The sequence below is a fragment of the Diadema setosum genome, chromosome 9 (assembly GCF_964275005.1).
Source record: "Diadema setosum chromosome 9, eeDiaSeto1, whole genome shotgun sequence".
Classification (NCBI taxonomy): Eukaryota; Metazoa; Echinodermata; class Echinoidea; order Diadematoida; family Diadematidae; genus Diadema; species Diadema setosum.
In genome coordinates, this window is record NC_092693.1 from 33,257,086 (window position 1) to 33,274,275 (window position 17,190).

At 37.0% G+C, this 17,190-nt stretch overlaps 1 protein-coding gene across 1 annotated transcript in view; it reads left to right on the forward strand.

Moving 5' to 3' along the window:
- The window catches only part of LOC140233329 (metabotropic glycine receptor-like), a 43,063-nt gene that overhangs the window by 11,852 nt on the left and 14,021 nt on the right, over positions 1 to 17,190 (forward strand). The window contains exons 3-6 of the mRNA XM_072313437.1: positions 394 to 538; positions 6,058 to 6,254; positions 14,129 to 14,300; positions 15,997 to 16,065. Coding sequence (XP_072169538.1) covers positions 394 to 538; positions 6,058 to 6,254; positions 14,129 to 14,300; positions 15,997 to 16,065 — 583 coding nt within the window. The remainder of the gene's footprint in view (positions 1 to 393; positions 539 to 6,057; positions 6,255 to 14,128; positions 14,301 to 15,996; positions 16,066 to 17,190) is intronic.

Sequence of the window (17,190 nt, forward strand, 5' to 3'; positions counted from 1 at the left end):
AAAAAGCAGGGCTTTGGGAAAAGAATGAAAATATGACAAGAGTTAAGTTGAACCTGACGGAGGAAATACGTAGTCCAATGTGTCAATCCTGCTTGATGATAGATGTAGGTGAAATCGTTTAAATCAGATCGCATTGAAGTCAATCAAGTGGTGACTGTGTTTGGAGAAAAAAAAAGTCAATGGAGAGGATGGTATGTTGATAACATGTTGGATGAATTAATAGTTCGAAAGAGGCTGACTGGACGGGGGCGGGGTTGGCGTTGATTAACCCATTTTAAATGAAGCAATAATCACGGGGCCCCGCTTCTATGAACTGAGAAGCATAGCGAAACCTTTCAAAGAGATCTTGAGAAATATCAAGGTTACATGTTTCCCGCATTAATCCCTTTACAGCGGGGTGACAACGATTGACATTTCGCTGGACTACCTCGACATCTACCAGTGTCCCATTGTGAACAACACCGATCACAGTGACGGCGGGGACAGCGAAATCTTCGACCCGTTCGTGGGAACGGATCACTGCAAAAACACAACGAAGGTATTTATAATCAATAATTGATGAGATTGATTCGTCGCGAGCGTTGATGATGTCATTCTTTCAAACGCGTTAATAATGAATGAAGAATTAGAGTGGCACGTACAAACGACTGAGCGCTGTTTGAATGCCCTATAATGTCTGGAAAGCTCACGCTTTCAGACAGATTTGTGCTGAGACAGGGTACAAATTCTATTACTATGTATACAGAGTAGTGTATTGTGTGCGTGTTGCTGTTTGTGTGAGTGTGTGTGTGTGTGTGTTTTATGTGTGTTCGTACGTTAGTGTGGGTGCGTTTGTGTGTGCGTGTGTGAGTGTGTGTTGTTGTTTTTGTTGTTGTTGTTGTTGTTTGCGTAGACTAATGTGACTGTGCTTTGGTTAATGTCTACATTTAAGACATTAGGGCCAATGCATGATAGCTAGTGTTTTTGTATGATATGGTTTTGAAAGATAAACAAGCCCCCCCCCCAAAAAAAAAAAAAAAAAAAAAATATATATATATATATATATATATGTATATATATATGGAACCAAAGTTGTCCATCCACCCATTGACTACGAAAGGCAAAATTAATGCATCATTATTTTCTTCAAGGTTTGAATATGACCACGTTCTCTTCCTGCAGTGTTTCCCCTCATTGCATTTAAAGTTCCTAGGAAGTGGCTCAAAGCCTCGGCCCTTTGGTAGCTTGCTCATAATTAAGCGTGGAATTATGAATCCAAACACAAACCAGAAACGCCTTTTTTTTTAATACATAAGCATTTATGTGTCCTACTCTAGTGCCATAGCGTTTTTTTTTTTGTTTTTTTGTTCACCTCAGTGATGAACTTACACCTGTAGACAATGGTAGATATCTGTGGATATCTCTTCTTAGATATCAAATAAGTTCAGTTCACTTCACTTTATATCTGCGTTCCGTTTTCAGTACAATGTATTAAAAAAAATGACGATATGTCATAAATCATATGTATTATGCCAACGCATTAATACACATTATGGGGTACGTTTTGTATAAAGTATGCAGTATGTAACTGATATTGATACTGATGTTCAAATGACTGTAACAATATCAGGCGCAGAAAACACTGACTGGATATATGAAGTGTAAGGGTGAGAAAGGAAAAAAAATACGAAATGTTAGCCATCTATTTTTGGTAAAGAGTTTGGTGGATATGGCAATCATCTCGTAACTGTCACTGGCAAGGTTAACATCATAAACCACAATTAGTGATGGCGTCAGCACAGTGAGCGTTATCCTCAAGGTTAAATCAAATAGAAATTAATAGTGCTCCTCCGTGCCTCATGTACTTTACAAATGGTGATTTCTGTTTTGTTTGTTTATTTTCTGCTTTTTTTTTTTTTTTTTGTTGTTCAGATTGATGCGTTCCGGTTGAAGGTTGGCATGGTTACACAAGTACATTGTAATCGACCTACCTCTACATAGAAGAAACGTTGTCTTATCAAAAGGCTTCTACAAAATGTAGAATAATGTAAAGTTTAGTTTAGAAACTCTGAGGTATATGCTCGGCCTCGCTTTAATTACTCATGAGGAAGACATCATCGTGGGATGAAATTGATTAGGAAAATGCAGCATACTTATGAATTTACTAGATTCTTTTGCACGCTATGTCAAGGTTAATGTACAGTGAAATTGAGGAAATGCATTCACTTAGGCCTACCACCTTTCATCTTTCATGTCTACAACTACCGTCAGGAGAGCACTCCGCTCTAACACCAGGGCGATGTAATTTAGAAATTGCAAAAAAAAATAATAATAATAACAACAGCTTGCTATAATGCAACTGCACACCATAGCCAACTTGGCTTTGTTGAAAATACAAAATGACAACGCCCAACAAACACGTGCACATGAAAGGGGTCTGATAGAAATCGAACCTGTTTACATGAATTCTGAAGTTTCGCATGTTTTCGCGAAACTATCAACAGCAACCTGATATGTCAAGTGAATGGGGATCATCCCACGAGCCACCCACGAGTTATACGGCCCACGAGCTAGACATAAAAAAAAGAGGTTCGTATGACACACATTCACGAGTCATACAGTCTAGAAGCTAGACACCATCAGGTAAAACAGGCCGAAGAGTAGACACTATAGGCAAATCAAGCCTTGTGTCTACCTCTAGTACCATATATATATATATATATATATATATATATATATATATATATATATATATATATATTATATCATATACATTAAATTTTAGTGACTGGCTCGTGGGCTGTATGACCCGTGAATTGTATAACTCGTGGGCTGACGACTCATGGGCATTATGAATCGTCAGCTGTATAACTCGTGGAATGCATTAGGCCTACTTGTGCACAATCCTCGTGATATGCCCCCATTAAAATTGAATGAGGTGATGATGCAATAGATTTACGGAATCTTTCATTCACCTACACTCGATTGTAGTTTCTAATTTATCGACTAAAATTGCAATTTTAGAATCACTTAGTGCACAAAGCAATGGGCGTGTTGTACGCTAATGACAACATCGCTTTGATTACAGGTAGTGTGCAAATACTGCTGGGATGACTACCACTACCACTTTTCGAAGAAAACATGTGAAACTTCATTGAATGTCCGATTTTGATGACGAATCTATACTAATGAGTTAGTGATTATTTGATTTTACTGTAACTTCAACAGGGAGTGAATGAATTGCACGGTATTGACCGCAGTTATAGGGTGGCCTCACACTGTCTCGAAATTGACACAAGGTGGCCATACGATTAAGAAATATTTCAATTTCGCACCAAATTGGCCCCGAACTTGGTTAAAGGGAAGATAAACCCCAAGAGCAATGTGGATTGAGTGAAAGCAGCAACATTAGTAGAACACATCAGTGAAAGTTTGAAGAAAATCGGACAATCGATGCAAAAGTTATGAATTTTTAAAGTTTTGGTGTTGGAACCGCTGGATGAGGAGACTACTAGAGGTTATGACGTATGAGTGGACTACAATATCAAGAAAATATAAAGAAAATACTACAAAAATCCATTTTTCATGAAAATTACAAATTCCATCAACTTCATATTGACATATGTTAAGGGTAGCAATTATTCCCCCTGCATTCTGAAAGCGGTTGGTCCACTGCTCTTTCATAATTCTAGAAAAAGTGAATTTTTATTGAATATCCTTTATATTTTCTTTGTATTGTTGTCCACTCATACGTCATATCCTCTAGTAGTCTCCTCATCCAGCGGTTCCAACACCAAAACTTTAAAAATTCATAACTTTTGCATCGATTGTCCGATTTTTCTCAAACTTTCACTGATGTGTTCTACTAATGTTGCTGCTTTCACTCAATCCACATTGCTCTTTGGGTTTACCTTCCCTTTAAAAACCAATCAATAGCCGAAGGTCCACCCAGTGACACCAGTAGCACACTAGAAGGCTACACGAAGATGTGAATCTGTTATCATGAAGTGAACCTTGGCCAGATCTTCAGGCTAATTCTTGGCTTGTTCTCAAAGTTGCTGCCTGATAAACTCCACCGGCGGTCATTCGATGACTTGAACTGCCCTCATGAATGACTTCAAAGTTTGTCTATACAACCGATTTTACCAGAACTTAATCTGAACATGTCCTTAATCGTATGTCCATCTTTGCTCAATTTCGTGAAAGTGAGACGTATGAATTACGTATAGGATCCCTTCGATAATGGTTTTATAGGTTGATATGATCACCTTGTTTACTATACGAGCACGATTTCAAGCGTTGCACGAATCATGAAAGTGGAAATATAGCAAAAGTAAACAATGAAGAAACAGGTATGTAATGATTGGAAATTATTCTTTTAAAAAGTATTGATAGTTATTCATCTATGTGGAGCCTCTTAAATTAAATCAAATACTTGTACGACAGACATCTGTCAACATTACCTGGTAGGCCTTACTTAATTGAATACCTGGATCAATACAAGATACATGGTAGATAAAACATTACTAGCTAATTGTCTGAAGATTTCTCTGCAGTTCAGCATTCAGAGCGCATGGGCCACACTTAAAAAGAAAAAGAAAGGTGACCCTCCCTTAACCAGCAATCAAACGAACGTAGCTAACAAATCTACTCATAGCTGTAGCTAAAAGATAAAGCCGTCTCTTGTAACCGTAACCTTTCCCTGTAAATCAAACCTGCAGCGCATGTCCAACACATGTCCCTTTGAATCACACCATCACATGTCCAGCACGTGCTAAGGTAAAGACTGAAGACAGAAAATAACATAATGAATTGTTAAATAAGAATGAGAAGGCTCTCCCTCAAGTCTCTCAAACCCACGGTAATAGTCCTTGCTGGGAGAAGAACGTCGAGGGTCCCTTTTTAGGTAAACTCGGGAACAATCAGGACCATAAATGAGATAAAACTCGAAGTACTGGTCGCAATCAATTCTAGACTGGACATGCGACAGTTCAGTATTTGCACAGACACTGGCCGACGCCGAAAGACGTGCTAGATCATGGAGCAACGCCAGATCTAGACTGATGAGCAGTTCGATCCACATACATAAGTGGTCGAAAGAGTTTGCATAATATGCTATATTTGCACAAGCTGGCATGATTGACGTACAATCAAAGGGAAGGGGCAATATCTTCTTCTTTTCTTTATCTTTTCTTTTTTTCTATTCGCCTTTCGTGTTGCCATGGTTACGAATGTAATCTCAAGTAGCTGTGTAAAATCACGACTTCGCTGTGCTGTTCGGAGGAACATATTTCTGTACCTGAAACAAAACATGTTAGAAAGTGACTAGCGGGAAGTCACCTCCCCTGCCTCCCTCCCCCCCCCCCCCCGAAAAATATGAAGATAGATAGATAGATAAATACATGGATAGATAGATAGATAGATAGATAGAGATAGATAGATAGATAGATAGATAGATGAACAGATAGGATAAATAGATATGAAAAGAGATCGTTAGATAAGTGCACGGATATATGACATTTCGGTGCATTCCCTAACTTTGACGGTAAACTTAGTCTGTACGCACGGGATTTTCACATCTGTGTTTAATACTATTGTGTGATCTGTAAATCTATGTCATCGCGTCATTTGTGGAAGACGTAATAAATGTCTATCTGAATGAATTAATGGATAAATCAGTAAATTGGGACAGATCAGGGGAGTAACGGCGTTATTCAGGAGTCATAAATTGCTCTGAAACAGTCCTCATTTTGCCTCACGTCACATTTATACATAATAATCTATCAAAAATAGTGTGAGCATGTGTGTCTTTTTTAACCATGCCAACTCATACCTAATTGTCATAGGGCATCGTGGCTAATATTTCAAATAGGCCGTGACATCCGAGTTACTAAACGATTCAATGTAATTCGATGATCTCCCTCTTTCTACATGTAGCATCGCAAGACAAAACTGTTGTACATTGTTTTACTTTCTCTTGTTTTGTCTTGTTCTCTTGTATGCCTTGCCTTATTTTTTTTTAACTCGAGTTTTTTGTAGTTGTTGTCATCTGCTGTCTGAACTCGTTGTATATAACAGTGCACTCACATCCCTGGGCTGGGGTTTCAACGTGGTGCTTATCGTTGCGAGTGTAAGCCGGGCTACTACTTTCCGGTCGACAACGTTCCCACTTACCTGCTCGACGTCGACAACGAAGAACATCGCGCCTTTTCCGGAAGTGCCATAGAGGCCGAGTACAATAAGAAAGTCTACGGAGAGGACAACCTCTACGACAGGTAAGGAGTTAAACTGAAGAGTTTGATGGCAGAACTGCCAAGTTGAGGTATTAAACCTGCGAAAATTACAAGCAGAGAAGATAATGAAACAATATGGGATGTTCTTAATCATAACCTCAGAAATATTCCTTTTTTATGCAACAAGTAAAATATCAGTGGGAATGTTTTAACTTCCTCTATCTGATGATGACCTAACTCTACAATGTTTGAAAATGACCCAAAGAGCTACGTGGATTGAGTGAAAGCAGCAACATTAGTAAAACACATCAGTGAAGTTTGAAGAAAATCGGACAATCGATGCAAAAGTTATGAATTTTACAAGTTTTAGTGTTGAAACCGCTGGATGAGGAGACTACTAGAGTTCATGACGTCATGTGTGGACAACAATATAAAGAAAACATAAAGAGAATTCCACAAAAATTCATTTTTCATGAAAAATACACATTCCATCAACTTGATACTGACATATGTTAAGGGTAGCAATTTATTATTCCCCCTACTTTTTGAAAGCGGTTAGTCAAGTGCTCTTTCATTACGCTAGAAAAGTGAAAGCATGTTGAATTTTCTTTATATTTTCTTTTTATTATTGTTGTCCACACATGATGTCATAAACTCAAGTAGTCTCCTTATCCAGTGGTTTCAACACCAAAACTTTCAAACTTAATAACTAACAAATTTCTCTTTGGGTTAGGGTTTCCTTAACGCCTTTTCGCGATCAAACGCTTCAAATGCTTTCTACTGCTAAAAGCTCCAAAGGCTATTGAACGGACATGGTTTGACCAGACCGTTTTATATAAAGCCCGAACGAGTTGCAGATCTTTGGCTTCCTTACTTTGAGGCCGTTAAATTTTCAAGATGTGAAACTCTCCACCGGCGTGTTATTTGAACATGTTATTTGAGCTCTTTCCACAAACTTACGGCAAGAACAGAAACAACAACAACAACAACAACAACAACAACAACAACAACAACAACAACTAAAACCAACAAAAACAGCAAAGCAAACAAGCACACTAACATGAAGATAAAACTTTTCATCTCTATCTTAAAAACGGACCAAATAGATTAGAATTTTAACAAGCACATAGTTTCGATGAAAGGCTGTTTGAATTGTTTCGTTAAAAAAAAAACAGCAAAAAAATCATCCGCCGTTAGTACACTTTGCTTTTGTTCGGCAATTTTGAACCGATTTCTCAAGAACCCCCTTTGCTTGGGGGGGGGGGGGAGGGTGAACGTGGATGTCATACAACAACTCACGAGCATAAAGAAAGAGAGAGAAGGAAGAATAAAAGACCCAACAGGACAAATGAGGACGTAAAATAATGACAATAGCGGGCATGTGATTCACGACACAGTCATGTGTAGATGTCTCCTCCATCTTGCTGTAAATCAATCTTACCTTGGAATTTCCATCGAGTGAAAAAAAAAAAAAATGAGTGGCCTGTGGTTCCAAGATCATCTCGTCAAATGACATGAGGAATTATACTGCGTGTACGGATGCCATGTGATAGCGCTTAATAACACATACACACACACACACACACACACACACACACACACACGAACACACACACACACACAGAAGAAAATCAGATACATATTCAAGTCAACTTTGTTTGATTTTCAGTTGAGCTTTAAATTAAAGAAGGAAACTGTAACGATACATTCTAAGGAATTTAAATCATTGTTTATACATACAAGGCCGATATAAGCCTGACCCAAGGGGGGGGGGGGGAATAAACTTTTCCCAAAAAACTAAAGGGACCGTCTGAATTGCAATGCTTGTAAAATGCTCATCCTTATATTAAAAAAAAAATATAAAATCCTTTTACCACTGACACGTAATCATCTTTCATAACATATTCTCACTGTAATATCTAATTCTTCATCGCATTCTGAAACATAGTGCATTTATTTTCTTTTAGGCATTATTTACCATATTATGCAGATGAAACAAAAACTCAGGTTTAGTCTTTCAAAATAGTTCTAAAATGTGAGTTAGGGATAGAAACAACAAATGTGATAATGTAAATCAGTATAATCAATGCAAAGTATTGTTCAATATACAAAATGTCGACAATAGTTTTAATAAAATTGTTTCTAGAATAATTCTACAGTTATGGTTTACTGAGAAAAATAATGATATATCATTGTATTTAGGCTTTACTGCGAAATGCCTATATTGTAGGGTGATTTGTGTTACAACTGACCCACACATATACATCAAATGTGATAACTCGAACATTAATTTAAATCACTGTTCCCTTAAAGGTCCTGTTTACCTTTGGGAGCAGTGATATAAAAAATGTTCAAGATATCACTTGTGATGCATGTAGGTCTGTTGTATCACAAAATATCCTACCATATAAAATTTTCACAATAAAGCCTAAAATATAAGGAGATATCAGTATTTTTCTCATTAAACTATAACTGTAGACGGTTTAGTCTGGAAACATTTTTATTGTAACTATTGTTCACCTTTTGTGTATTTAGCAACACTTAACATTGATAATATGGATTCAAATTTTTACAGTGGTTATTTCTCTCCCTAATTCACATTTTAGAATTACTTTAAAGAACTAATAGTGGGTTTTTGTTTCATCTGCAAATGGTAAATTTTGCCTTTAAGAGTATATGTGCCATTTCTTTACAGTGAAACATCTGCAACATTGTATTACGTCAATCATTATCCATCTTTGTATCGAAGAAAGCGTTTTACCGTTATGACCAGATGCAAGTTTTTCGTACGGTTCTTGTCCGTAATGAATAAATGTAAATGAGATGTTACGTAACAAATCGCTGATGGATGAACCGATCGGTAGTGAAGGTGTCTATTTTCGATGTCACCAGTTGTCCTGAAATCCGTCATGGCGAGAATTTTCTCGAGGGTTTAATCAGGGATGTGTCTCCCTGGTTTAATCACCATTAATGTAAATACGGGTAATTAGGCAGAAAGTCATTAAGAACCGTGGATGGCCTTGAGCTGGGTTCCATGATTTTTCCAGCCTGAACGCTCTCACACCCAATTACACACACACAGACACACACACACACACACACACACACACACACACACACACACACACACACACACAAACACACAGACACATAATATACATACATACATACATACATACATACATACATACACATAAACACATGACATACACACGAAAGACATGGAGACAAAATTAATAACGCGAAAGAGCAATCATAGCGAAGTGAAGTGGCTGTAGGGACCGCTCATGTCCCCCCCCCCCCCGATAATGTAATTACCTTACAAAAACTACTCGAGCTATTTTAATCAATGGTTTGTACAATCAAGCACTTGTTTGCTGTTGTTGTTGTTGTTTTCTATTGCTCATTTCTCCCACTGTAATTTTCTATTCCCTGTCTTAACCCCCCCCCCCCCACCCTATCCCACTAATCGGTCGATGGTCGCATACCAGATCAGCCCACACGTGCAACGTGTATGCATGAAATGTATGTCATTATTCAGTTCCTTTCCTCAGCACCCATATTTGCGCACTTATTATTTTCGTTCACTGCACCCAATCTTACGGCCAAACACATACTACAGGTACTCACGTTTTGCCAACCTCGAACTCATGCAGCAGCCTTTACTTACAGACCCTAACTCATTACTCAAGGAAAAAAAAAAAAGAATTTCATTGCCTATTAATACTGAATCTGATATCGACAGAGATATAGCTGTATATCATTCTCATTATTATACGGTTGAATAATTTGATGAAAAATTTAAGATTGATAATGATAATAATTTTCATTTTCATTATAATGATTCAGTTGAACGGAGTGTTAGGACTGAAAGTGTCAAACATCACTTCAGTCTGTTTCCTTTCAATGCTAGAAGTATGAATCAAAATTTCGAAACTTGGTTACATAAAAACTCTGCCCCCGTATTTGATATCGATAATTATAAAATTTTAAGAAATGATCGCAGACTCAGACGAGGAGGTATCGCCTTATATATATGTTCATGATTCTCTCACTTTTAAAAACAGAAATTATATATACATTGAAGGAACTGAAAATGTATTTGTAGAGCTTACAAGTAGTACCTCAAAAAAATATGATTATCTAAGTGGTTTATAGACCCCCTAACAGCTCAATAGATTTGTTTGTAGAAAAATTAGAATATATTCTCAATAAATTGGCAAGTGAAAATAAATATATTTATCGGATGAGTGATTGTAATATTGACATTTTACCCTCTAAATTAGATAAGAACAGTTATAAATTATTGAATACATTGTCCCCGTATTGTCTTCATCCTCACATCAATAAAGCAAGCAGAATAGTTAACAACTCCGAAACTCTTATACAGTTATAGATAATGTATTTTCCAATGTCTGTGAGTCAGAAAACTTTAATGGAATTTTATGTTTTGATGTATCTGACCATCTCCCTATTTTTGTTATTTCTCAGAAGGTTGATTGTATCAGAAATAAGCACAAACGTGAATATATCAGAAGGGAAACACAGCAAAATATTGATAGATTAATTGCTGATTTGGCAGTTGAGTCTTGGGGTGATGTATTCGGTGTATCCGATGTCAACAGCTCGTACGAACTATTTATAAATAAGCTCCTTTTTTTATATAACAAGACTATACCCCTTGTACGAATGAAAAAAAAAAGTAGGAGAAAGCCTGGCAGACCATGAGTTACCAAGGGTATTTTGTTATTGATAAAAACACGCAATAATTTATACAGGAAAGCGTTACACACGCGTTTAGATGTTGATGTTGATAGATATAAAAAGTACAGAACTGTATTAACAACTATCATACGATAGTCACGCAAATTTCATTATTCAAAAAATATTGAATCTAGAGGATCCAATACAACCTCAGTTTGGAAGGTAATTAGGGATCTTTTGGGAAATTTAAAAAAAAAACCACCTGTTCTAAAATCATTGAGAATGGATATGAAATTACGGACCCAAATGTTATTGCCAATTCTTTTAATGAGTATTTTATTAATATAGGATCAAATTTAGCATCTTCCATAAATGTAACCCATAGTAATTTTATGCAGTATTTTTCTGAATCACTTGGTATTTCTCTTTTTTTCTCACCAACTTCATGCTATGAAATAGTTACCATTGTAAAAGATCTCAAATGCAGCAAGTCTTCGGGTTACGATGGTTTATGTGTTTATCTCTTTAAACAGATTATTCATTTCATCGCACCCCCACTAGTACACATATTCACCATATCTCTCAATTCAGGCCGCTGCCCAAACACATCTAAAAAAAAATATCGCCCAATATCACTTCTCCCCAGCATATCAAAAAATTTAGAGAAAATTGTTTATAAAAAATTATTTTCTTTTTTAAATGAAAATGAAATTCTTATTCCGAATCAATTCGGATTTAGGAAAAATCATTCTACAGATTACGCCATTATTCAATTTTGTGACAAAATAATTGAAGCTTTTATTAACATGGAACATATCATTGGAATTTTCATGGACCTGAGTAAGGCATTTGATACTATTAATCACGAAATTCTTATTCGAAAATGAAAACATTATGGCGTTCGAGGAATACCCTTCTTATGTTCACCGATTATTTATCTAACCGTGAGCAATCTGTTGATTTTGATTCATGTTCCTCCAGGCGCACCCAGGAGATTAAAAGTCAATTGTGGATTACCACAAGAGTCTATCTTAAGCCCTCTTTTATTTCTTATCTATGTTAATGATATAACCAATGCTTCACCAATTTTAACTCACATTTTGTTTGCAGATGATACAAACATATTATTTTATTCACATAAAAATCCACAGATACTTATCCGCACACTTAGTTTTGAATTATGTAAAGTTTCTTCTTGGTTCAAATGCAATAAATTATCTTTAAACATTGATAAAACTAATTTTATATATTTCAAAAAATGTTCATGCTTCTGATATTGAATGTAATCTGTATATTGATGGGTTACCCCTTATAGAAAAAAAAGTCTACCAAATTCCTTAGTGTAATTATTGATGCTAATCTTACCTGGAATGAACATGTAAACAATATAAGTAGTATTATATCGAGAAATATAGGTATATTGTTCAAACTGAAAGATATTTTGATAGAAAAGTCTCTTTTTATATCATATAATGCACTGATTTGACTATCTGCAATATGGTATGGGCATATTCTAACAAGACAAAAATTCAATCAGTTCACCTTCTCCAAAAAAAGAGCACTCCGCATTTGCACAACTCACATTATCTTGCAAAGTCTGAACCATTATTTTCCAAATTGAAAACCCTGAAAATAAACGATATTCATACATTACAATACGCAATATTCATGTATAAATACACATCCAACACCCTCCCTTCCTCGTTCCACAACCTATTCACTGTGAACTCCAGCGTCCACGCTTACCCAACTCGACATTCCAAAGAGTATCACCTTCACAATCCCAAGCTAATGATAGCCCTCAAGTCAATTAGACACCATGGACCAGACGTTTGGAATAATCTCCCTGAGCAAATAAAGGCAACCACTAAATTATATTCTTTTAAGCCACTTATGAAAAATATCTTTTATCGAAATATAATAATGTACGAGTGATAAGAAATTTTGGGGTTTTCATGTTAATTCATAAACAGCTTATACAGGGAACATTAGGAGTTTAGTAATTTGCTGCATGAGTTTTTTTTTCTATTACATTTATGATTATACTAAAATTAATTAATATTGCAAACAGAAATATGTAACATACATATGACATACACATGACTCATAAATACACTAAAATATAGACCCAATTATGTATTATATGCCCAAACGTTAAATTAACAAAATTGTATTTCATGGCATACACAGCACAGCACAGCACACACCTCAGCACAGTATCTTATAGTAAAGAATACCCATTTGCCTTTTTGCCTATTTTGAATTTTCCCTCTGTTCTTTTTGACCTCACAAATTACTACGATATTTTGGATTTGATTAATGATTTTATTTCGCACGTCCGTTATACAGTTATGTAATCGAATTTAAGTTTCCGCGAATTTTACCCCGAGGCCTCGATCCATGTCAAGCTGCTGCTTATGATCGCGGTCTCCTGCTTTTCTGTTTAATGTCTAAAAATGCTCAATTCTAAAATCAATTTATTCAAATCCCCCTCTTTTATGTTTTTTTCTTCTAACATTCGTTTATTGTAACGACAGGACATATTCTGAATGAATAATCAATCATCATTTAGATAATTTACAACTACTGTTAATTCCACGATTTCCTTCTGAGCAATTTTTTGGTGTGTGTGGGTGTGTGTGATATTATGTTATACGTCTCATACATCGAATACTCTCATGTTCATAGTGAATGTATATATACTTGAATTAATTTGTAAGACAGTATGCTAGCTTATGCGTCGTATAATGTTAATTTCTAAATACATACATTCTTTTTTATGTGTGATTTGGGGAAAAAGGAAGAAATAAAACCAAAACCAAACAAAAAAAAATCTTCGGTAGTTTTCAGCTCTGCTCATTTTTTACTCTTGCCTTTAATGTGCTATTCCAAATGAGCTGTGCCCAGTAGTTTCACTTATCATTCTTTTTATTAAAAAAACACACTCACATTATACACATTATACGCACAGTGACATTCACACGCACATGGCATGTATGTTCTCACACATTTTTCCATCTTGTTTCAACTTGCCCTACTAATCATGCTCATCAAGGTTTACGTTTGGTCATAGTTAGGTTTGCCAATGAACGCACATAATCACATCATACCACCAATTCATTTTGAAATAAACACATTATTTTGACTCATGATTTCCTTTTTGTATTGAGTGCAAGCTAATATTTGTTTAATCTCTTTCTCGTCGAATGCAGTGCATTCGATTGTTTGCCCTGCCCGGATGGGTGCGAGGACTGCGTGGATGCTAGTCCATGCTTTGCCGAGCCGAACGTCGTCCTCCGGTGGAGTCTGCTGGCCGTCAACACTCTTGGGATGGTCATGCTCCTTATCTTGGCCTTTTACACATACCGGCTGAGAGAGAACAGGGTGAGCAGGTGAAACAAATACACACACACACACACACACACACACACACACATACACACACGCTCACAACGCACACGCGCACACATTCCCACACACACACAGCACGCGCACACGCACACATTCCCCCCCCCCCCCACACCCACACACAGAGCACACGCTCACAAACACACACACACATTCGTGCATGCACACATATTAGAAGGTTCATGACACATGTGATATCATAGCTTTGATATTGACGTCATCGTCACGTGACTTTGCACGTGAACTCGACGCCCCATTGAAGTGCATCACATGCATCACAGTCCGGTTTGGAGGGTTACACTTAAAACGCCAGTGGAAATAAAAATAGAGACATAAAAGAGAGAGGACAGTATGGCATCACGTATTTCGGAAAGAAACATAATTACATGAGAAAAAAAAAAAAACACACATTTTATTGTCATCCTTCATTTATCTGTTCCAGCCATTGCATATCCCCACTTCTTGTATAATGAAGTAAACGAAAACAAGGAAAGATGATTTTTTTTTTTTTTTTGTTGCTGAAAATACGGCTAGCGATTATTCATTCGAAGGTTAGTAATTGCTGCAGGTGCATGAAAATAACGTTTCCAAGAAAACATGTTCAGACACGGTTGCTCTTTGGACGCCATCAACGAGAAGGAATACGAGGTTGTGTCCAGGCAGATAGGAAACACACACCACACACACACCCGCACACACACACACACACACACGCACACACACACACACACACACGCACACACACACACACACACACACACACACGCACACACACACACACACACACACATACACTCATTCGGAGTGAAAATCAAGAATAAAGATATTAGCCTGGCGGCAGCAGAATCTAAAGAAAGCTGCATTAGTTACGTTCAGACGGTGACGGCTTATACTTCGAGTGTAAGCTTGTAGACCAGAATGGGACACAGAGTCGTATGGCCTCTTTCGTCACGAAACGAGAGTTTTGTCGACGAAACACCAATTTTGTCAGGAAATTGACATTTTTTTGACAATATTGACGCTGCCTATTGTCAATGAAAAAAAAAACAGTTTCGTCAAGGTATTGTCACTTCTTGACGAAAAAGACCATGAGACACTTGGCGATCCATACTGCACTTCAAGCTTGTCCTCGAAGTTAGCTTACCCTCGAAGTTACGGATCATCGTCTGAACGTAACTACTGACAGGTATGCAAAGTACCAGGGCAAGCGTCTGCCTTGTCACATTTTCCGCAGTCACCCCCCCCCCCCCACCTCCCTACACTATGCCTTAAAGGGCTGATATAGTTTTGGTTGAGATGGAGCTTCAGGTTAACAACTTTCCCTGAGATAGTGAGAAATCTCTTATAAGATATCAAAGAGCATACACTTCTAAGAGCAATTCAAACGTCATTTGATGAAAACTAGTTTTCAATTTACTGATAAATCCAAAAACAAAGAGGTCCTGATAAAAGGGGGGACCCAACCGATGTTCATCAAATAAATTTTGACTTCCTCTTAGAAGTGTATGCTCTTTCATATATATGTCGTAATTAGTTTCTAATTATCTCGCAAAAATTCAAAATACGAATCCTCACTTCACCCAAAACTATATCATCCCTTTACAACCCCTTTGCCTTCTCCTGCACCTGATTAATAGTGTCTCCATCTTTTCATTGCGTTCATGTCTTCCAGGTTTTCAAAGCAGCCAGTCCCGGATTACTCTACGTTATCCTTGTGGGTACCGGAATTTGCTACTGTCAGGTAATGGACAAAAACAGCTCCATTAACCCTCTGCGAGCCACATCAATTCCCTACCAATGAATTTGTGTATTCAATTTGTGCACATTTGACACATTGGCACAGAAAAGGTTAACGTCACACAAATGAATCTGCTTCGGTAGACCTAATGTTCGTTAATCCTAAAGTGGAAAAAAGATGCGACAACCGAAGGCTCGTCAATTAGTTCCGAAGGTTCGTTACGTCCGAATTACACACCGGTTTTGTTTGTTTGTTTGTTTGTTTGTTTGTTTGTTTGTTTGTTTGTTTGTTTGTTTGAACCCTGTTGCTCGAACCTTGTACGTTCGGAATAACTCCGAATTCAACCCTATTTCACTGTCGGACTAACGAACATGTAGGTTAAAAAAAAATACAATTTGTCTGTTCTGGAATAACGAACTTTCGGAGCATTGAGCATCACCCTGCTTGATATGGCACTCTTCGTTTGCAAAATTTTACTGACGTTTGTCAGACGTTTCTTGTTCTTTATTTAGTTTCGCCGGTCAGTGTGTTTGACGAGCGCGCCCAATAAAGACATTGCATGCTCTAAATTGCGAAATGTTACTTCCCACCGAAGTCACCCCAGTGCATTTGTAACTTGATTAAAAATACTTCCCCACTGAATTTCATTTTTCGAGCCATGTTTTGTATTTCTCTCGCACCGCACTATAGTCATTTGAATATTGCAGCAATAGCAGCGGCAGTATGAATATTAGTGGCTTCGCAGGCTGTGCAGCAATGAAGTATGAAGTATGCTTCTAAATGAAAAATGATTGGTACCGAACAGTCACTACCACAATGACAATCGCAGTGTTACAATGCATTTTCAATATAAATACGACGCACAGTAGCCTAATTATGTTATTGCCTCTCCTTGCATTTCGTTTTTCTTCAATGAAATATCTTAAATGTTTGCTAGTATCATATTTATTGTTGGAGTGATTATTATCAATTTCATACTGCAATTACAATGGCAATCATCATCACCTTTACTGACATTATTCTCATCATTATTCATCGAGTTTTATTACCGTTACTATCGGAGTCATCTTTGACTCAAAGATGATATCCACATTCCGAGAAAACACAATCTGTTTCGAATATTTTCAG